This window comes from Lepus europaeus, chromosome 17, assembly GCF_033115175.1.
Source record: "Lepus europaeus isolate LE1 chromosome 17, mLepTim1.pri, whole genome shotgun sequence".
In the NCBI taxonomy this organism is placed as follows: domain Eukaryota; kingdom Metazoa; phylum Chordata; class Mammalia; order Lagomorpha; family Leporidae; genus Lepus; species Lepus europaeus.
In genome coordinates, this window is record NC_084843.1 from 6,717,501 (window position 1) to 6,739,523 (window position 22,023).

The 22,023-nt window shown below is 56.8% G+C and overlaps 1 protein-coding gene across 1 annotated transcript in view; it reads left to right on the forward strand.

Annotated features, from left to right (window-relative positions):
- Positions 1-22,023, forward strand: part of FAM53B (family with sequence similarity 53 member B) — a 73,091-nt gene that overhangs the window by 19,270 nt on the left and 31,798 nt on the right. Inside the window, exon 3 of the mRNA XM_062215382.1 lies at positions 2,256-3,019. Coding sequence (XP_062071366.1) covers positions 2,256-3,019 — 764 coding nt within the window. The remainder of the gene's footprint in view (positions 1-2,255; positions 3,020-22,023) is intronic.

Here is a 22,023-nt window from a genome sequence, read left to right on the forward strand (position 1 = left end):
CAGATGGAAGATCTCTCTTTCTCTCTGTCTCTCCCTCTCTTTCTGTAGCTGTATTATCAAGAACAAATTTTTTTTTCCCTAAAGTATGAAAAAATGTAGAGACTGTGGAAAAACAAAAGGAGAATGTGCAGATCGATGGCTCCCTGCCAATCAGCTGTTCACATTTTGAGTCGTTCCTTTTCATCTTCACAGCTCGTGGACCGTGCTGTACTGTATGCTTAAGCACCTGTCTTAGCATTTCCCCACATCATTACGCAGTCCTCGAAACTCCGCTTTTTCAGGCCCAGTGCTGTTCCTTGAGGATTTGTTTGGCCAGCCCCCCACCGCAGGACGTGTTAATGATGTTTACTGTTTTGCTGTCCCTCATCGTATCGTCTTGCTAAGCATCCTACATAAATACCCACGTTTTTCCTGAGGGTAGCTTTCCGTCTTCTGAATGGATAACATAGATGGTCATTACTCAGGCAACGTTAGTTTGTATCTCTTTTATTTTACTTTATTACTCAGTTCGCTGACTTTCAGCTGCTAATATTGTATTGGAGCTGTCTAGGAAGAATGGCGACTACTGCAAGAGAATGCCTTCCGTGGACGTAATTGAACAACGTGAGGGAAGCTTTCAGAAAGATGCTTGTTGGGATACTTGGAAGTAATTTATCACATCCAGCTGAGAGAGCGGGTATGAGGACTTGCTGTGCCAGGGCCTGGGGGGTTCCCAGGAGAGGAAGTGGATATTGAGCCACAGCTCTGCTTTGTTGCTGGCTGGCCTGCCTGGGCACATGGAAACCCTCTCTCCTGCATCTGCAGTGGTTCCGGCTGCTGGGTGGTTTCTCCCTGCGTCCTTCGCCCCCGGACTCGGAGTTGTGACTTCAGTGGGAGGCTCACTGGCGTCCCTGTGGACCGCACCAATTCCGTGGCTGCTGCTTGCGGTGCTCAGTCCAGGGTGCGCCGCTCGGTGCCCTTCCAGAAGGGACCACTGGTGGAGGAAACAGGTTGTATGTAGCCTTGGCTGCTCAGAGCACTGCCGTGGGCTGAGTCATGAGTTTTCGAACCTAAAGCCCATCCTGCCTGAGCCATAATAAACTCCTTGAGGCCTGCAGGCAACTTCAGGTTCACCTGTGGTTCCTTCAGTGCTGTGGTGTAGCAAGGAGTGCTTGGGTAGAGGTCACAGCAGCCTGGATTTGCATCCTGTCATGTGTTACTGTGTGGCTGTGGGCCCGTCTCCAGCCTCCCTGCATGGGCTGCACGGCTCGGGCTGCTCGGTGGTGATCCGCACAGCCGTGGGAATCCGTGTGCCTCCGGATGCCTGCTGAGTAGCCGTTCCGGTGTCACTTCTGTCATGCTTGCTGTTTGTAAATACTCAGAGATTAGAAGAAACAGGAAGCGCCAGCTTGTTGATTCCTGGTAGCATGGCATATTTTCTGACCACCACGTCACAATTCCCTGAATCCCCAGCACAGCACCTGATTCCGTAGTAGAAACACCAGCTCATGATCACTCACGTTGTTGAAATACAGCTCTGGCTGCAGATTCGGCATTTCAGAGCAGGGTTGGCTGATTTATTTTTGCATTTGAGTATGGAGAGCTGAATATGTAGATTTATATTGTGCCCTTGAGTGGCTCGTAGAGATTTTAATTATTTTAAATATCCTCCGTTTCCTCTAAATAACCTGTTTCGGCAAGAAATCAAGTGAGCACAGAGAAAGTGCTGTGATGGGCAGCTGTTGGCGAGGGTTTTGGTGGAGGGGATGTAAATCAATAGAAGATCCAGCTTCTGTCGTCCGCAAGTGCTTGCAGGCTGGAACTGGACGGACCGAGCTGGCAGGACACAGCCCGTGGCCTCTGTGAAGTCCTGGAGGAGTCGTCCTTGGTCGTGGTCTCCTGCCGGGGCATGGAGTCCTGCCTAGAGAGCGACAGGGAGCCCAGTTGGGGCTTTACAGATAGAGTTCCCTGAGTACTGGCCTGGGCCCATGTGTGAGACGAAAGTGCAGTTTGGCTGAAAGAGAGTGCTTCTGGTTTCCCTGGGAGGCGCTGTGGTCGTGGGGCGAGAGGTCAGGAGCCTCTCTGCTGAGAGCTGCATGCGCTGGGATCCCACCCCCTCCCCAACTGCCGAGACTCGATTTCTCCTGTGTACCGTGAGGTTGGACTGGAGGGGTCTTCAGGGCCTCTCTGGCTACAGGGTCCAGTGTTGGTATGGAAAAGGGGCTGGTGTAAAAGCCTTCTCAAATCCTGCTTTCTCTTTGTCATTTATGAACCAGAAAATGACAGGTGGCGAGACCTGGACAGGAAATGCCCTCTTCAGATTGACCAGCCGGGCACCAGCATCTGGGAATGCCTGCCCGAAAAGTGTCAGGATGGTTCACTGTGGCACCCCGAGGCAGTGACCAGCCTGATCAAAGACCTCAGCATCAGCGACCACAACGGGAACCCCTCAGCACCCCCCAGCAAGCGCCAGTGCCGGTCACTGTCCTTCTCTGATGAGATGTCCAGCTGCCGGACGTCATGGCGGCCCTTGGGGTCCAAAGTCTGGACTCCTGTGGAAAAGAGACGATGCTACAGTGGGGGCAGTGTCCAGCGCTACTCCAACGGCGTCGGCACCATGCAGAGGAGCTCCAGCTTCAGCCTTCCTGCCCGGGCCAACGGGCTCTCCTCGCCCTGCCACCAGGCGGGACTCCACCATCGCTTTGGGGGGCAGCCTTGCCAAGGGGCTCCAGGCTCGGCTCCCTGCGGGCAGGCTGGTGACACCTGGAGCCCCGACCTGCACCCTGGGGGAGGGGGCCGGCTGGACCTGCAGCGGTCCCTCTCCTGCTCGCACGAGCAGTTTTGCTTTGCGGAGTATTGCCCACCCTCAGCCAGCAGCACACCTGCCTCAACGCCGGAGCTGGCCAGACGCTCCAGCGGCCTGGCGCGCAGCCGCTCCCAGCCGTGTGTCCTTAATGACAAGAAGGTCGGTGTTAAAAGGCGGCGCCCTGAAGAAGTGCAGGAGCAGAGGCCTTCCCTAGACCTCGCCAAGATGGCCCAGGTAAGAGCCTGGTCCCCTGCAGGGACCTCTGGAAGCAGCTTGGTGGTCATCGGGGCCTCTGCTGCTGGCCTGTCCCTGCCACGTGCCCAGTGCCGGTTTCAAAACACCGTCCAAGAGTGGGTTAATTTCCTTGTTTTGAAAATCCTATTCACGGGAAGATTATTTTAAGTTTTTTTTTTTTTTTCTTTTTTTCTTTTTAAGTGTCTGTTTCTCTCTGTTTAATGCTTTTTTCCTGTGAGGTGCAGTGCTGTTGGTACAAGAGCAGACAGATGGTGAGAGGCAGGGTTGCGGGCAGGCCCACGTGACTGAGCACTGGTAATCCCCTCCCAGCTGCGCTGGAGCCCTGTCTTCCTGGGAACCTGCCCTGCAGCCACCGCAGGAGACACACACCCCAGGCTCCCGGGTCTCTTGGGCTGAGCTGATCTTGAGATCAGGGCGATGACTTTGGAGAGTGAGGACCAGGGCAAAGGCTTATTCTGTTGATTAGACTGTCAGGAATTCCGGCTGTCGAGAAATGGTGATCGCTGTGCCCTGTGCTGCCTCTGTCGGTGTCCTTGCTGTGTGCTGCCCAGACCTCCTGCCATGGCCCCCGTCCCTTGGGCTTTCTCCTTTGTGTCTCACAGCCCTGCCTTGTGGTAACTGATTTGAATGAGATAAACTTGGAGTTAACACTGGGAGGCCCTGGGGGCCACCGACTCTAGAGCAGGCAGCGGTGCAGGCAGCGGTGCTGGGTGGAATGTGGCATCCAAGGGGCCCTTGGTGGTCTGACCACCATCTTTTCTGGTCCTGTGTTTGTAAACGTCCATTTCTCTGTCCTGGGGTCAGCCTCACTCCTGCAGGCCTGTGGCCAGACCCAGGGCAGGCAGGCGTGTTGTTTCCGTTCCATTTTGGGTGAGCATGGCCACCTTGCTTCAGTGCCCAGTGGTTTTCTCAAAGAAGATGCGGTTTCTGCTTATGGAGCTCACCTTCTCTCCCCAGCCATGATCTGCAGTATCTTAAGTCTTTATTCTAAGGCATACTTGGCCGTCGTGGCTCAAGATCACGAGTGACAGCTGAGGTAGCTGGGGAACACGCTGGTGACATGCTCGCTGCCACTCTTGTGCTGGTAGGTGGTCCTTGGGGAGGAGCCTGAGGAGTGTGGCAGACCTGCTGCCCCCTTGTCCAGTTTTCCTTTCTTCCATTCTGGCCGCAGTTGTGTCCTTTTCTCCCCCTTGCATTGTGGATGTTTCTGGCGTTGCCAGTGGACAAAGATCGAACACATCTGTAGGACCCCAAGAGGAACATTTCTTCTAGAAAAATGTGAATGGGACAGATTTGGGTGACTTCTGAAGGAAGCCCAGAGCCCTGGATTCTGGGTGCGATAAACGGCTTCAGTTAAATTTTTAATGCTGAGCTTATTTTATTAGCTAATAAGCTAGAGGGGTAATAAAAACAACTTACACGTGTTATTATATTTTACTAGCCACAAGTTGGAATAACACCACTGGCACCACTGGAGACATTTCCCGGCCTCACTTGGGTAGAAACTGTTTAAAAATGCGGTGCTCGGTGGGGGCTCCGCCCAGATGTATGGATCGCTTCATGGGCTCCAGGGCAGGTCTCCAAGACCTGGAAGCCACTCTGGAGCCTGAGGGGCTGCCCTGGTGCAGCCTGTCTGTCCTTGGCCGCTAGCTTGGCGGCAAGGCCCGGGGTGAGGACAAAGCACAGGGAAGGCAGAGAGAGGCCTGGGGAAACCTGTGCCCTGGGGATGGAGCCTGCAGACACTGAGCCATCTCCCACCAGGCATCCTAGCCCAGCCAGGCCTCTCTCCATGGGCGTCTGTGGCTCTGCCTGCCTTGGCTTCCCTAGCTAATGATTTATGGACTCAGGAGATGGGCCTTGCCCTTCCAGGGAGCCCTGGAAACCAGGCCCACGCAATCCCCGTGCTTCTCTGTAGAGCCTTTGACGCCTCCTGGGGTAGTGCAGTGGCCTGGGCTGCGTGCCCGAGGAGCCAGGCACGTTGCTGGTGTGCAGAGACTTGCTCATTGCCAGGGGTGGCTGTGGTGGGACCGACAGCATCACTGGGAGGCGGGCCAGGCTTGGCCCATGGGAGAAAGGCTTGTGGAAGGGCTTTCCAGAGTGGAGGGACAGGCTTGCGCCGAGAGGCTGATGCTGGCCCGTGTTTCCATAGTCTGGGTGGTAGGCTCCCTTTCACTGGTCTTGTGATTGTGGTTCAGACATTTGCTTTTGGGACAGGGATCTCCACTGAGCAACCTAGTAAAGGAACCCTTTACGCATGGCTCCTGGGAATTGAGGAGGAAACCTCAGATTAAAGTGCAGAGTGGGGGCAGGGTTGTGGCATAGCCGGTAAAACTCCTGCATCCCATATGGATGCTGGTTCGTGTCCCTGGTGCTCTGCTTCTGATCCAGCTCCCTGCTAATGGCCTGGGAAAAGTCTCTGCCACCTTTATAGGAGACCCAGAGGAAGCTCCTGGCTTTGGCCTGGCTCAGCCCTGGCCATTGCGGCTACTTGGGGAGTGAACCAGTGGATGGAGGATCTCTCTCTCTTTCTCTCTCTATATTGTGTGTTCTCTCTCTAAGTCTGACTTTCAAATAAAGAAATCAATCTTAAAAAAAAAAAATGAAATTGCAAATTGACTTTACGGTTAGACCTCTGGAGCAGCTGGGTGTTCTGGTAAGATCGGCTCCCCTGGAGGTACTGACTGGAGCCGGGACCCAGAGGGACATAGCAGGCAGAATCCCTACAGCCTGCAGCCGGCAAGAAGCGGGCCAGGGAGAGAGCCCAGAGTCTGACAGTGGGTCAGGGAGCACTGAGGGCAAGGCCCTGCCTTGTTTACATCGCCCTTGGGGGCAGCAGAACCAAGTGCCCTGTGCTAGAGGCAATGTGACCTCGGGTATGTTTACTCCCTCCTGAGGAAAGGGGGGCCCTGTTGGTCCTTGGGCCCACCTGGTGTTAAAGTTTGGATCCACTGGAAGGGAAACTTGGCAAGCCAGAAGGTGTTCAGAAGCAGGGGTAGGGAACGGGCAACCCTGGGCAGATGGCTAAGCATCTTTGTCCAGCAACTCCAGCGCTGCCACCACCAACGTGGATTGTGGGAGGACTACAGGAAGTAACCTGTGTGTGTGTGTGGTTGTATGCATGTGCATATGTCTGTGTGCATCGTCTTTAGCTGTGTGCTTGTGTATGTGTGTGTGCCCCCACATCTCTGCACACACACTCCCTGCCCAGCACCCTGGCAGGCACGCAGAGTGCTGCCTGAGAACACTAGGGTCGTCACCCCAGTAGCAGGACTTGAGGGAGGCTGTGGGCTCCCGTGGGCGACTCCAGAGGCAGAGCTGGAGCTGCAGGTGGGTGGATGCCCTGGGGCACATCCAGTGTGTTGTAAGAACTCCCTGTTCTCTTGGTTTGCCCACCTTTCCCTCTCCTTCCTGTTCTCCCTTTTCTGTCTTTGCCATTTCCTCCTTGTTTGTCATCTTCTTGCCTCATCTTTCTTCTTTTACAGATAGAAGGAGGCCTGGCTGGCTGTCAGCCTGCCCTGCACCACGGCTTGGCCTACAGTGAACTCCGTGTTCAGATCCAAGGGTTATAAAGTGGTGGCAGAGTTGGACTTGGCCCTGTCAGAGGAGGTTGGCCCTATGTGACCATTCTAGTTTCGTGTCTCTTGCCCTTGAAATGAGGGTGGATATGTCCTGGGTGCCCACCAGCTGCCCCACCCTTCCCAGCCACATGCCTGGGGCCCAGCTGCCCAAGTAGCCAGCAGCCATGGTTCTTGTCTCTTTGGGCAGTGAGGATGAGATATAGTGGCAGGGTTGTGGAAATGGCCTTCCAATTGTCTTTGCTTCTGTTTTCTTAAAACCCTGATGCCAGGATTGTGAGCAGGGCCACTACATGTGGCTGCAGGTGACCTGGCCATCTGGAGATGGAAATGGTGCAAGAGCCAAGTTCAGAAATGGCTGCTCTGATTATAGCCACGTGGTCCCTCAGAACAAGCTGCCGAGGCAGCCAGAGAGTCTGTGTGCTCTGATCCTTCACAGGATCATGGAGGTCCCGGCGACCCCCACGCCATCTCTGGAGGCCCCTTTGGCCCCGTGTAGGATGTAAAGGCTCCTTTTTTGCAGATTGACGGTGTGTCCATCAAGGCAGGACCGACCCATGTGGATGAGCTGTCTATCAGCAGGACTGTGCTGGTGTTGTGAGTTACTGCTCTTTTGAGATCTAGCTTGACCCCCGCGCGTTGGTTGGTTCCCAGCAAGGCTCGCGCTGTGCATGGCTATTTAGACATGGATCACATGGGTGTGAGCAGGGATTCCAGGGAAAGCAACAATGAACAAGATCACCGTGAGTGCCTTGCCCCTGGGTGTCACAGGCCTTGTTGTATTTTTTTATTTCAAGATTCTATTTTCCACAGCGCTTCAAACAGAAGCAAGGCCTTGCAGGGAGGGTTTGGGATGCTAAGACAGAGGTTTGATTGAGTGCAGCTGCCCACGCACGAGGAGGCCCCAGAACAGGCAGCCTCTGTTGTGTTAGCAGATGTCTGAGGGCTGTGAAAGCTGGCCAGGGGCAGCCGGGGGGGGGGGGGTGAGGGGGAGCAGGAGGTAGATAATAGCATGCCATCATATCCTTGGGAAGCCCTGTGTGCCCTGGTCCCACGGATGAGCCCAGGGGACCAGGCTCAGCTTGGGCTGCAGGGGCTGTGCGGGCTGAGGGCCATAACCGGAGTTAGGCTGGGCAGGGTGACCCCTCTGGCCAGCCTCCTGCTCTCTGCTCTGTGTCATTACCAAGGGACAGTGGCCCTGAGTCACTGTGGGGGGCCCTTCACACCACTGCTGCCCAACCTTCTTGTCCAGGCAGCCTCAACAGCTGCGGGCCAGCTGTGTACTCCCTTGGCCAAATCGCTTGAGCCTTTTTGGCTATCTCCCGTCCGCCCTGCCAGTGGCCAGCCACTTTAACTGTGCAGGTCTTCTGCCATGGTGGAGAGCTGTGCTGATGGGGTGGGGGTGGGGGGCTTCCAGGGGGGTCACCCTTCACAGTGTGAATGCAGACAGATGTGAAGATCTGCCGAGGGGGTAGGCACAGGAAACCCTCGAAAGAAATGCTGAGTAGGAGTGACGGCCAAAACCTCTGTGGTCATAGGGGAGTGCAGTGGCCCCCAGCTGTGTGATGGTGAGAAATCCGTGTGTGTTCCCGAGAAGCTGCACTGGGCGTCTGAATGTGGATCTTTTCCTGGGCTGATGGCTCCCAGGCAGCCTGCATCACAGGGTTCAGCTGACGTGCTACAGAGCACTACTAAGCTAGGATGTACGGTGAGTTAGTGCGTTTAGCGCGTTCTCCACTTGTGGTTTATCAGGGCATAAACCCATCCTGCATCAGAGAGCATCTGTGGTTGCTTTTGACTGGGAAATCATCAGGACAGGCGTGAACAGAGCACGTCTTCAGGGCCTGGACTGTCAGAGTTTATGGGTGCTGCGGGGTGGCAGCTCGGGGGCCCGACAGCCTTGACAGGCATCGTTGATGATTTATGGCAGTCCTCTCCGGCGAACTCAGGAGGTCATCGTCGCTGTAGCAGTCTCGGCAGCTGCTGCTGTTGGTGGGGGGTTGAAGTTGTCCGCCATCTCTGTTCTGGTCCAGCCCCTCGCTGGCGTGTGAGGCCTCTGTGGTCTGGGGAGAAGTCTGCTGATTGCCTGAAGCCATGTGGCTAGTTAGCAGCCCTGGAAGGTGCGAAGCCAGGCTTCCTGGCCTCAGGTTCAATGTGGCTGCTGCCAGGCCTTGTTGTGGGTGGGGGCGGCCCAGCTGGCCTTTCCAGATACCCGGCGCTCATGGACTTGGAGAGTGTGGTAGTAAGTAGTAGCAGCTTTGGCATCAGGCAGATCCGGGTTCTGTCCCCATCCTGCCACTTTCACGCTGTGTGCCCTGTAGTTGTCCAGATCTGAAGGTGGGAAGAGCAGCTCTGTTTTTTAGGGGTGTGGTCCGGCCATGGCTCTCAGTGAACACAGCTTAGAAGCACAAAGAAAGCCCAGGCCTGCCGCCCCTCCTCTGGCACTCCCGCAGCAGCTGCCCTCGGGCGGCCCTGTCTGTTGGTGGGCCTGTGGAGCAGGCTGGGATCCGGGCACCAGGAAGCCCGTTTCAGCTTTCTCCTTGCTTGTTTCCTTCAGAGGAGCCCTGATGGGGGTTCCCATACTTTGGGTGGCTCCTTGCCATCCCCAGTCACCGCCCTGAGGTTGCATAAGCAGCCCACTTAAGGTCACTCAGATCTGGGTGATTGTTGACACGATGACTTTGATCTCCGGGGGAAGAGAAAAGTAGAAGGAGTCCAGCTGTGTGTGCCAGGGAGGCAGCTTCGAGTGCCACGCGGTGGTTTTCCGGACTTCAGTTGAGAGCCGTTCCGAGGCCATGAGACCCTGGGGGTGCCCAGGCCTCTTGGGGCGGGGGGTTTTTCCCAAATCGTGTGACCCTCTGGCTTCCTGGACGTGCTTGGAGTATCGCGGGTTTGCCAGGCCTTGCTCTGGTGCTGGCATGGCGGCGAGAGGGGCGGGGAGACTTCCCTGGTGAAACATCAGTGGCTCTGAGGATGTCTCCTCTTGCTTTGGAGAAGCCAGCGTAGGGCAGGCCTGTGGGCCTCTGATCCACTCAACCCTAAGGACCCATAGAGGAGGGTTTAGCATCCTCCTGCCCCCTTGTCATTCCCAGTTGCCGAAGCAGAGAGCGTGGGCCAAGACCATGAGGAGATGGGGGGAGGGTGGGAGAGCAAGCCTCCTGCTAGAGCCCTGCCTAGCATGGGCACCTCCCAACCTGGCACCTTCCTTCCTCCTTAGCACCCGGGGCACCCCCTGCACCCTGAGGTCGGGGAGCAGTACCCTCTCCTGTTAGATTAAGTGATTTCATCCTGTGAAGCACTTGTAGCTCAGGACCACGCTTGCCTGGGACAGGTCTCAGTCAAAGCCAGCTGCCATTTTGGGAGTCTTATTTTAGGAAGAAGGACAGAAATGGGTCAAGAGGAGGAGCTGTGATTCATCAGAATCAAGAGGTCCCCACTTTGAGAAGCCCTGGGCTCTGCAGCTCTGGGGCTCTTGGCCGGTTCCCGTTCCCCTGCAGAAGCCTCATGGCCCCGAGCCTGGTGTGGCTCCTCTCAGGGTTCCAGCTGGACCACGGAGTGGCAGCGCTGGGGTTTGAGCCCGGATCTCCCTAGCTTGGAGGTTGGCCAGGGTTTTGCCTGCTGCCACCAGGTAGATGCCTCCCGTGCTGTGAGGGTGACCAAGGCCTGCCACTGGAACAGCCCTGCACCTGGAGTCAGAAGCCTCGGGTTTGTGACCTGGCTCTGTGTGTCACAGCCGTGCTGGGACTGTGAGCCCGCTGCCCCTCTTGCGGGGCTTTGGGTTTCTGCTGGTGGATGCCAGAGTGGCCTGGGAAGCAGGACCCTGCATCTTCCTGGGCCTTGTCCCAGGGAGGCCCTGTGCTTGGGCCTGAACTTGGCAGGTCGAGAGGTTAGGGACTGCAGAGCTGGGCTCTTGCTGGGCTCAGTGAGCCCCACAGACTCACCTTGGAGAGACACAGAAGTGAGAGTGGGCCCCCCCCCAGTCGGGAGGAAGGCGGCTCAGCCTGGATTCCCAAAGGCCTCACTTGGGAAGGGACTCAGCAGCCCAGCTCTGCCCTTCCCAGGAAGTCCGCCCCTGAACCGCTGTGCCTGGCAGGGCAGGTGCATCCTTGCCTGCTGATGAACCTTCCAGGTTCCAGCAGAGGGCTGGGCTTTACGTGTGCTGAGCTGGATCCATGGCTACCCAGAGCTGTCCGGGACAGCTGTTCTGGTGCTTGGGGCTGGGCCTTTCCGGGCCACTTCCTGTCCGTGTTTGATATCCTAGGTCATATGTTTGGCAGCAGAGTGAGTGACCAGGAATCTGGTGTGGCTCTTTCTCCCCTGTCCCAGTGCTGTGTGTTCTGGCACCTCTTGTCCCTCATGCTCGGCCGGAGGAGGTCTGGCTTCAGGAGTATTTCGAGAGGTTTGGAATCACTGCTGTGAAGGGAGCAAGATGGGGCAATTGGAGAGGCAGCGCAGCCTCTGAGAAGCTGCCTTTCTGTTGAGTCTGAAGAATGAGCAGGAGTCGGCCCTGGGAAGAGGGCAGCACCCTAAGCAGAAGTGCACGTGCAGGGTCTGGAAGGGACCAGGAAGAGCCCAGGCAGGGCCTGAGCACAGGGAGCCTTCCAGGGAGGCCCTGGAGAGGTGCAGGCCTTCCACATGGGCTCCAGCGTGGGATTGTTCGTGGCTTCGAAGCCAGAGAGCATGACGTCCCCCAAAAAGTTCCCGTGGGCTGCGGTGAGCAGCATGGATGGAAGAGGCAGGGAGGCTGCTTAGGAGCCAGCAAGCAGGGGTGGGCAGTGCACACGGTGATCCATGTTAGGGGTTCAAAAACATTCTGGAGGTGGAACCAATAGGACTCATTCATGGATTAATCCCAGCTCACCTTAATCATAGACCTCACTGTGCAGAGGTTCAACCATCCTCCCTCCCAAGAAGGTAACTTCCTCTCAGCTTTCCTGTTTAGGGCTTCCTAAACAAGTAGGTCCTCCTGGCTGCCTAACGGGCAGCTCTCTCTTTGACTATTTCTTCTTGGTCTCATCTCAGTGGAAATGGAGTTAACGGATGCCCAGGGCTCATTGTATGCTGCAAGCACCCAAGGGACCATCTGCCCAGGTCTTGGGTCTGGCAGCCCAGGCTCTCCTCTCACGCTGGCTGCTTGGTTTCTTACCCTGCCTGTCTGCCCTCAGTTTGCAAGCCTCTGACTTCCTGGCAGAAGTTTCTGTCTCCTTGTCCACTCTGCATTGGGGTGGCTTAGTGCCACAGCAGGATTCTCCCACGGTCTCTGGTGCTCGTCACGCTGTGGCTTGTTTCAGCTGTGCCACATCTGGTGTGTTTGCAACAGCTGCAGCAGCGTTCTCTAGAGAATGGGGCCTGCATCTCTGGTCAAGCCAAGGAATCCCCAGCTGGGCCTCAAAGGACGCAGGGGAGGGGACACTTGACAGACCCTGGCAGGGTCTTGGTCTCTGTCTTCTTTCTCCCCCCCTTATCAGACCATTTGGATATCACCCTGGTAGGTCCCCAGGCCCTCAGTGAGGGTGCTGTGTGGCCTGTGAAAGCCCCAGGTGAGGGCTGGAGCAGAGGGGGTGTCATAGACATGGACATGCATGACAGAGCTGGGCCCAGGGCTGAGTATGTCTCCTCCTGTCTTTTTTTTTTTTTTTTTTTTAAATTTATTTGACAGGTAGAGTTATAGACAGTGAGAGAGAGACAGAGAGAGAAAGGTCTTCCTTCCGTTGGTTCACTCCCCAAATGGCCGCTACGGCCGGCACTGTGCTGATCTGAAGCCAGGAACCAGGTGCTTCCTCCTGGTCTCCCATGCGGGTGCAGGGCCCAAGCATTTGGACTATCCTCCACTGCCTTCCCCGGGCCACAGCAGAGAGCTGGCCTGGAAGAGGAGCAACCGGAACTAGAACCCGGCACCCATATGGGATGCTGGGACCGCAGACGGAGGATTAACCAGGTGAGCCACGGTGCCGGCCCCTCCTCCTGTCTGTGCCTTTACCCCGAGACCAGGCAGGCTGCTGCCATCATGGCCCATTTCACCATCTGCACCGTGGCCCCCTGTTGTCCCGAGCACTTGAGTGATGTGGAATTTCTCCTGTTGACAAGAGCCTGCTTTTCTCTAACATTTCTGTGGGTTCCGCCATCCTGTGTGACCTTGCTCTCTGATAGCTTCAAGCCATAGTCAAGAACCAAAGAAAGCAGATGCCACACCGTTTGCTGTGGTCCCCATGCCTCAGAGTGGGTGTTAATTGCCTATTTATGGCCAGAAGATTAACAATGCCTCTTTTGAAAGTTAGGCATAGTAGAACTCTTGGATAATTCCCTGGAGGGAGGGAGAGAGGGAGGGAGGGTGGCTCTTTTTTTTTTTTCTTTTTTAATCCTTTGAGAAACGTAAGAAAGGGTTGGTTCCAAAATATGATGCAATCCCCAGGACGCTGATTTGGGAGCAGCAGCAGTGAACTCACATCAGTGTGTCATTGAAGGTCCGTGGACACCCAGGCACGGCTCTTTATGCCACAGGTGGAGGTGGTGGCGCAGGTGCAGCTGTCCCCTCACTAGAGCTCTGTGTGTGGAGAGAGTATGGCCAATCCCCTGGCTTGGACAAGCCCTGCAGGAGACGGAGAGCCTGCCTTTCGGGTTTGCTGGCACTCACGGGGAACAGTGGGTGGTGGCCAGAGAAACAGCTGCCGGGCAGAAGCAGCACTTCCGACAGGTTGGCAGCCTGAAGTCCCCAGGCCCCAGGGTTAGGACATGGCCTGACGGCAGAGGGTATGGGGGGTAGTGGGGGTGTGGTGGGAGTGGGGGTATGGTGGGGGTGTGGTTTGCAAGTGCCCTGCAGGTGCAGGCATTTCCCATGGTACCGTGTGCCATGAAGGCAGTAAGATGGTGCCTGGATTTGGATTGCCAGGCAGGACAGCTATACGTTGAAGGGACAGGAAGTGACAATTTCTGCATGGCCCAGATGATGAGATATGTTCAGCTGTTCATGGAGAGTGTAGGGATCCTCCCGTGTGGAGCGGAAGCAGTGTAACGTGCCTGTCTGTCTCAGTATCTCAGATCCCCGTGTCGGGATAGACCCTGCCTGGGGCTCAGTGCCAGAGTCAGCTCCTCCAGACGTTCTGGCTGTGTCCCCTCTGGGCCCCACGAGATTTGTTTTTAAAGATTTCTTTATTCATTTGAATGGCAGAGCTACAGAGAGGGGGCAGGGGAGGTCTTCCATCCACTGGTTCACTCTCCAAATGGCTGCAATGGCTGGAGCTGAGCCAGTCCGAAGGCAGAAGCCAGGAGCTTTTTCTAGGTCTCCCACATGGGTGCAGGGGCCCAAGGACTTGAGCCATCTTCTACTGTTCTCCCAGGCCACAGCAGACAGCTGAGTCGGAAGTGGAGCAGCTGGGACTTGAACCGATGCCCACATGGGATCACAGCATGGTAGGCGGCGGCTTTTACCCACTATGCCACAGCACCAGCCCCTAGAACCCAGCTTTAAACAGGCTGAATCTTGAATGCTCTTGGACATTAAAAATTTCCAAGAATTGATGGCAAGTGAAAACGGGAGCAGGCGGGTGAGCCAGTGGTGGGAAAGATCCTTTTGGGGGGCAGGGGGCATAGGTCTGCTCAGAAACAGCCCAGGCAGGAGGGGTGACAGCAGACTTTGGGGACGAGTGTGTGGCAGAGGTGGACTGATTGTGGAGCACTAACCATCTGGCAGGAGAAGGGCGCTCTCCTTGGAAACGGTGTGCAGTGAGTTGTCACTCAGTGGAGACCTGGATTCTTCAGTTTGATTCACACCTGAGAAACCATGAGCAAATCCACACACCCGAGGGTGGGCTCTGGGCTCCAAGGCCAGGAGGGCCAGGTGGGGCTTCAGTGTTCTGCCCACCCGGGTGGCCCTGGGCAAGTCTGTACCCGCAGTGGCCCTCAGTGTTCTCTGCTGTGTGGAGGGAGGGTTCGGCAGCCTCACGAGCGCCAGTTCTGGCGTTGGGTCCTCACCGCGGTCATCAGTGATGTTTCTGGGCTACTTGGGCTCTTGAGGCAACGTCACAGTTTGTGGGAAGATTTTTCACTGAGCCGTCGTACATTGCTGTCCTGTGTAGGGACCCAGGCGCCCAGCCCTGGCCAGCCCAGAGGACACGAGGAGGCTCAGAGGCCAGTGCTGGATCGCAGGGTGGAAGAGGAGACAACAGCCATGGGCGACCACTGCCAAGGCAGCTGGCAGCCGATCTGCAGAAGAAACTCACCTGTTGTGTTTTCTCCCCAAAATAGCCCCAGGAAGTAGACGTGTCTTCCTCACCTTAGAGGGGGTGGCTGGATCTCCGTGGGTCCGCGTTAGCGCCTTCCAGTGGAAGCAGAATGTGAGCACATGGATAATCTTTAGTTGTCCATAGCCACAGTTCAAAAATGCTGAAATTAACTTTAGTAGTTTGTTATATTTAACCTGATGTTTCCACTTAGAAGCAGTGTACCTGAGCTGTGAATGAGAGAGTTTGTGTTCTTCTTGAGCGCTGAGTGTGAGACCTAGTGGGTGTGTTGCCCCAGCAGCAGGTCTCAGTTTGGACTGTCCACATTTTCAGTGGTCAGGGGCTTCCTCATGGGACAGTGCAGGATCTAGACATGGGCCCAAGTTCAGGGGCTGAGCTGTCAGACTCTAAAGCTTGGGGCCCAAGAAGGCAGGGAGGCTGTGGGGTGTGGATAAGGGAAAGGAGGGGCGTCAGCCTTGATGGAAGTGATCTGGTTCTCCCACTGAGGCCCTTCCCTGCGGAGGCCCCGTGAGCCTGCTTGTTAAGGAAGGGCTGGACGAGAGGTGGCTGCTCGGACATGCTGTGGAACAGCGTCAGGGTGCAGTGTTTGGGATCCCAAGGGACAGACCATTCCATCCCTGGCACTGTTATCTGCCGCCTCCCCTTCTGGAACAGGGAGCCGGCCATTTCCCCAGCATCCTGCCGCCAATCTGTGCTCTTCGCTCTGAAGTTACTGTTCCCCTGCTGCCCACCCAGCTGGCACCTGGCTCGGAAGGGGGCGGGGTGGTGGTAGACTGGGTGGGGTGGGAAGGTTTGGCTCCTGGTGGGGGTGCCGAGGAGAGAGCCCTGTGGCCTGCCTGGCTGTGGCCATTTCTTCATGCTTGCAGTCTTACCTTTGACGGCTGGTCCTGCCGCTGTCCCAACACATCTCCTGAGCAAACTGCATGAGCCGGGTTCTACACAGCCAACCAGTTGCAGGCCCTGTCTTCTGGGAGCTCCCTGGGAGTGAGGCCCCTCTCCCCGAGCTGGCACTGCGAAGGTGAGTGTGCCCAGCAGGGTGTATAGAGATGTTTCTGAGACCAGGGATAGCCACCAAGCAGAAGGCTCTGAGAGCCTGCAGAGAAGCGGGAGCAGTGTGTAGCCAGGGCCAGCTTTGAGCCAGGTTGACTGGGGATTTGAACTTGAATCTGGCTATGTGTGTTTGGGGCAGAGGAAGAAGGCTGTGCCTCACTGGGGAAGGGTGCAGTGGGGAGCGTGATGTGTGCAGAGAGCTGGGGGCTTGGGTCCTGAGCCCTCTGGGAGTTCCTGACCCTTCCTGTAGGTCTGAGGGGTCCGGGCCAGGCTGGAGCTGACTGGTTCAAGGCCATGCAGGCCATTCCTCCTCCCCCTCCTTGACTTGGAGGCCGCAGTCCTTGTGACCTGTCGTGGGGTAGGTTACGTTCCTTCTCTGGGCCTTAGTTTCTGGATCTGAAAATTGGGAAGAAGCAGCAGAGCTGACTGGGTTAATACCTGGAAGAAATTTTTTTAAAAGATTTATTTATTTGAAAGGCAGAGTTACAGAGAGGCAGAGGCAGGGAGAGAGAGAGAGAGGGCACACAGGAGAGAGAGAGAGAGAGACTTCTAATCTGCTGGTTCACACCCCAAATGGCTGCAGTCGTCGGAGCTGGGCCAATCTGAAGCCAGGAGCCAGAAGCTTCCTCCAGGTCTCCCATGCAGGTGCAGCGGCCCAAGCACTTGGGCCATCCTCTACTGCTTTCCCAGGCCATAGCAGAGGGCCGAACTGGAAGTGGAGCAACCGGGACTTGAATCAGCACCCATATGGGATGCCGGCGCTGCAGACAGATGCTTAACCTATTATGCCCCAGCGCCGGTCTCCTACCTGGAAGAATTTAGTGCACCTGCACCGGCATATGCTTGGGAGATTATTGTTCTGCAATGGTGGTCTCTAGAGCACAGCCATCTTGTTCTCAACACAGTGGCTCCTGCCCTCTGCCTACCTTCCAGGGGAACCACTGCAGGCCCAACACGGAGTTTATGCCACATGTCTGTGCTGCACCCTGAGAGGTTTTAGGACTTGGGGGCTCACCTCTCCTGAAACAAAGCCAGATCATGTTGGCAGAGCTGGGCTTGGGGCCCAGTTCTCAGTCTTCCCAGCCCAGTACCCACCCTACCCCCAGGTTGTCCAGCATCCTGGAGGGAAGCAGAGTGCCTGGGTAGCCCAATGGCTGTGCTGGGGCTGTGCTCAGCTCCCGTGGACGCCAGGGAGTCCATACTGGGCACTGTTCCTGAGTGCTGTTGGATCAGCTTGGATACCCCCATCTCCAAAGAACAGACAGAGCCCTGAGGGCCCTTCAGGGGCTCTGGGAAGGGGCTGAGGCCCTGGCTGGTCTTGTGCTCAGTTTGCTGGTGTCAGGCAGCCCCAGGAGGAGGGCCTGTATGTGTTCTACTTCTCCCGTTCTCAAGTGCAGACGAGCACTTGTTCACCACATCATTGTCCTGGGCCTCAGGAGCTCAGCGCCCAGGGCTGTCGGCTCTGGAGGTCACGGCAGTCATTGCTCCGCCAGCTCTGTTAGCTTATCCAACCCCACGGTGTTCGTGTGAGTGTCAGTGTGTGTCTGAGACTGGGCACAGGGGTGGTCGTGCCTTGGCCCAGAGCCTCCCAGGTGAGTTTAGCGCTTTATGGCCCCACCAGGCTTGGAGCAGCTAGTTCCAGTCTCTGGGAAAATTCAGAGGGAAGGAGTCGGAGGTATGGCACTTGGTTGGCCCCTCGGAAGGCAGTGAGTCCTGGGGTGCAGGCCCATGCTGGAACCCCTGTTAAGGGCCTTCCTTAGTCTCCCCAGGAAGTGTCCTGCTCGCAGGTGCAGACCCCTGACCAGCACCTGGGTGTTGCCTGCAGCCTGGTAAAAATTCGGAATCCAGCCCCACCCACACCTGCCAAACCAGAGTCTGTGTTTCAGCAGGGTCCGAGGTGTGCCTCAGGTTTGAAAGTGCTGGCCCCCAGTGGGAAGTCACCTCTGGTTTTTCAGTGCTCCTAGGCGGCCCCTGTAAGCCCCTCTTGCGGAGGTGACAGAGTTGTCCTTATTCTGCAGTGTGAGGAGCCAGAGCCTTACCCGTTGGCCACCCCAGTGCTAATCTTTCCCTGGTCTGGGTCACTGCCTGGTCACCTCCTGCCCACACTTCCCCTGCTTCCCAGGATGAGGACAGTGTAGTTCAGCCAGAAGCCTACACCTCATTTGGCCCGACCCCCACGCCTTGACGCTTTGGTCAGCACGCAGGTGACCACACCGCGGCTCTGTAGGCAGGGGGAGCCTCCAGCAGGGCATGCGCTTGCCTGACCCCTCCCTGCCCCTGCTTCTTGGGGGGCTGCAGCAGAACTGCCCTGTCTCTTGGCACCCACAGGTCCTGGGGGGCACAGGTGGAGACCATGCCCAGGCAGCTTGTGATCTTTCGGGGACCATACTTGGTGACACTCAGAGACAGAAGAGAGGTTATGGGCTTAGCTCTGTGCCTAGCCTCTCTGTGCAAACACCCAGTGACCCTCCTGCTTACTCCTGTTCTGTGTGACAAGCCCTTTATGCTGGTCTGGAGCTGTAGACCGGCAATCAGCGTGCGGCTGGAGGAGAAGCGCCTGGGCTGTGACTCAGGGTGAAAGTCTGTCGGCCGGAGCCCCTGGGGCAGGCCTGGGACCTGGCTCCCTGCCAGCAGTTGACAAATGCGTGGACTCGTGTGCTGAGGCAAGTGCTTAGATTCTTTTAGCAAGGATGACCACAAGTGTTTGCGTGGTTTTTGTTTTTAAGATTGATTTATTTATTTTGAAAGAGAGACAGATCTTCCATCTGCTGGGTCACTCCCCAAATGGCCACAATGTCCGTCTCTGGGCCAGGTCTCCCACGTGGGTGCCAGGGGCCCAAACACTTGGACCATCCTCCACTCCTTTTCCCAGGCCATCAGTTGGGAGCTGGATTGGAAATGGAACAGCTGGGACTGAAACTGGGACCCATGGTGGCAGCTTTCCCTGCCCTGCCACCGTGGCAGCCCCTTTGTGTGGTTGTAAATTGTCGTCTCCACAACTCTTGGAAGAGGTTGTCTGCTGGGCCTGCCCTGCAGAGGAGAGCTTGGGATGCACAGTAGCCACTCAGGTCACAGGCCAGGGGCAGCCCTGAGCCCGGGGCTGAGGCAGGCTTGAGGGGCCAGGCCTGCGCCACAGCAGGACACCAGGGGCTGGACGCAGAGCTGGGAGTTGGCCAGACCTTCCTGCCATGGCTGCTGTGGGCACGTGGTGCTCTCTGGTGCAAGGGCAGTGAGGCAGCCAGGCTTGGGGATGGATGCCCAGCCCTGGGATGGCAGCTGGGATCTCACATGACATTGCCCGGGAGCCAGGACTGACCCCTCCTATGCCAGCTGTTGGAGCTGTCTAGACAGTCTGAGGTGACAGTTGTCACCGTTGTGGATGGAGCTGGCTAGAACTGGATTATTCCTGAAATCTGAAACTTGAGTTTGAAGAAGCGACATGAGCAGTGCCCAAGCAGGAACATTACAGGTGTCGTGGTGATGCCCAGGAGCTAGGATAAGGGGCCTCCCACGCCGTGGAGAGCATCCCATTTGTCCCAGCCTCCAGGCCTACAGACCCCTCCGTATGGGCTGGTGGGTCCTCCTCACCGGCCTCTGGTGTGTCCAGGCCCTCGCTGGAGCCTGGGCTTTGCCTCTGCTGTTTCAGGCGGCCCCTCTCCTTCTGGGCCTCCCCTGACCTTGAGGTCCTTGAGCCTGTGTAGGGAGGGCATTTCAGGGACCATCCTTGTCATGCAACAGGACCTGGGAGCACTCACAGGGACGAGGCCCAGTGTCGGTGGGGCTCTGTGTGGGATGTGACACATCTCCCCTTAGTATTCTGGTGAGAACTCTGCCACGTAGACTCCCAGGGCCTCCTGATTTTTTTAGGAGGGGCAGTGTGTTCAATGGTCCTCTAAAATTGCAGGACAAGTGGCAGCCGTCACCGCAAACCCTCTAGGTCAGGGATTGATAAACCATAGCCCCTCAGCTCCTTCACTGCCTGTGGGTCTAAGTGGTTTCCTTGACACACACCATGCTGGTTTTCCCCATGGTATCTGTGGCTGCTTGAATACCAGCCGGACTGAGCCCGTGACAGCGGCCTGTGGCCCACAAAGCCAGCGTGTTTGCCGCAGCCCTTTAAGAAAAAGTTGTCAGTCCCTGCTGTGCGTGGCCCTGAGCCTCAGTTTCACTAGTTGGAGAGTCGCAGGACTTGCTTGGCAGATTCTCACCAAAAGCTCGCCCTTCAGAGGGTGCGGGGCTGTTAGCTTGGTGACCAGGAATGTGGCGGTGATGTAAGGCGGCACGCCCAGTCGTGCTAGGCCCTGCCAGGCCCGGCGCTGGCCCCGGCGTGGGCCCTTCCTCTGCTCCCTGCGCAACACAGAGGATGCTGCAGTGCTGTGGGGAAGGGTGCCGGAGCCTGTGGGTTGTGGCTGCCTGGAGCCCTGGTGTCCGAGCGCATCCCGTATCTGAACATCTCAGGACACCGAAGCGTTGCTGGCATTTCTTAGGAAAACTGCAGGCCCACAGCGGCACTGCTCTGGGAGGCTCGTCCAGCCCCGCTGACGGCCACTTCCAGGCTGCTGTCACAGCACTGCCTGCCCGAGAAAGTGAGCCGGAGCGAGGATTGCTCACTTCCTCTGCTTTCTGCTGTCCCTTGAAGAGTCTGGGTGGGGCTGCTCCACTTGGTGGGGGCGGAACAGAACCCAGAGGCCGAGGCCGAGGGCAGCCCGGGGGTTCCCGTCTTCCAAGCCGGACCCCGAGGAAGATCATCCCCGTCTGGGGACCCGTTCTCTCTGCCGGCCGGATGTATTCTGGTCTCCAAAGCTGGCAGCCAGTCCAGGAGTTGCTAGAGGTTAATTCGTGGAAATAGAGCTTGACCCAGGGAAGTGGTTTTGTAGGAGCTTTGAGAAATTAGGGGTGGGGATAGTTGGCCCCCACGTTTCAAAGCCTCTGGCGGCCATGATTTTATCCTGCTCTCCCCCACAAACTCAGCCCAGCCCTCGTTGGAGAAGCCGGCAGCAGCCAGCACAGTGCCGGGAGGCTGTTGCATGCGCTGCAGCGTCTGTGGGGATGCAGGGATGTGTCTGGAACGTTCTCAGTGGAACCAAGAACCACTGTTAGCCTTACTGTTGGTGCAGGCCCTGCTCTGAAACTTGCCATGAGAAAATGGGGAGTGCGGAGACAGAGCTATGAAAGTGCTTGTGCGTCTCTCTGTAAAATAAAAGCCGCCCCCACCCCACCCTGGGAGTCCCCTTTCCTCTGTGGCCCCCTGGAGCAGCTCAGACTCCAAGGCTGTCACAGCTGAGAAGCAGAGCGCCAGAGGTGGGTGGGGTCGTGATTTTCCACAGGGGAGTCGGACTTCCACAGCTGTCCAGATCCTACAAGCCCTGCAAACCAACAGCGAGTGCCACCGTGTCCAAGAGGCAGGGGGTCGTGTGTGCATCAGCCAGTGACCTCACCGGGGAGAGAGGCACAGGGGCAGGCAGTTCGCTGGAACGAGGGTGGAGGGAGGCACGTGCTGTTAGGTGATGAGCATGAACTTGCGAACACTCCTGTGGCTCTGCGTGCTGGTCTCTGCTCTCAGTCCCGTGCATGTGTCAGCTCATTGAATCTTCTCGTCGGTCCTGGGGGACAGATACTGGTGTTGTCATGCAGGGTTACTGCCAAGGATGTGGAAGCAGAGACTTGGTGACATCATTCCCCCAAAGGCCACAGTGCCAGTCCCAGGCAGGTGGGGGAATTTGCCCTCAGGCTGTGTGTGTGCTGAGCCCGTGCAGCGTAGCCTCTGGGGGTTGCAAGGAACAGGATCCAAGGCCCCGAAGACTGAAGGATGTTTGCAAGGTCAAGACGGGGAGTGAGGGTAGGAAAAGGATGCAACCCTGGTGTCCTGCCCGTTCTGGGCGTTGGGCCCTTCAGCTCACTGCCCCTCAAGAACTGGTAAGTGTGTCCAGATGCCCGGCCACTCCTAGGCACTTGGCAGACACGACGATTTGCCCGTTGCAAGGTGGTTTAGTGGACTTTCTCTCGGATGTGTCCAGAAGGTTCTCAGAGTGAACACAGTGAGCAGGTCTTGTTAAAGTGATGTTTTCCAGAGCCTCGGGATCTCCAAGAAAGAATAAGCTTTTTGCATGCATTGGTG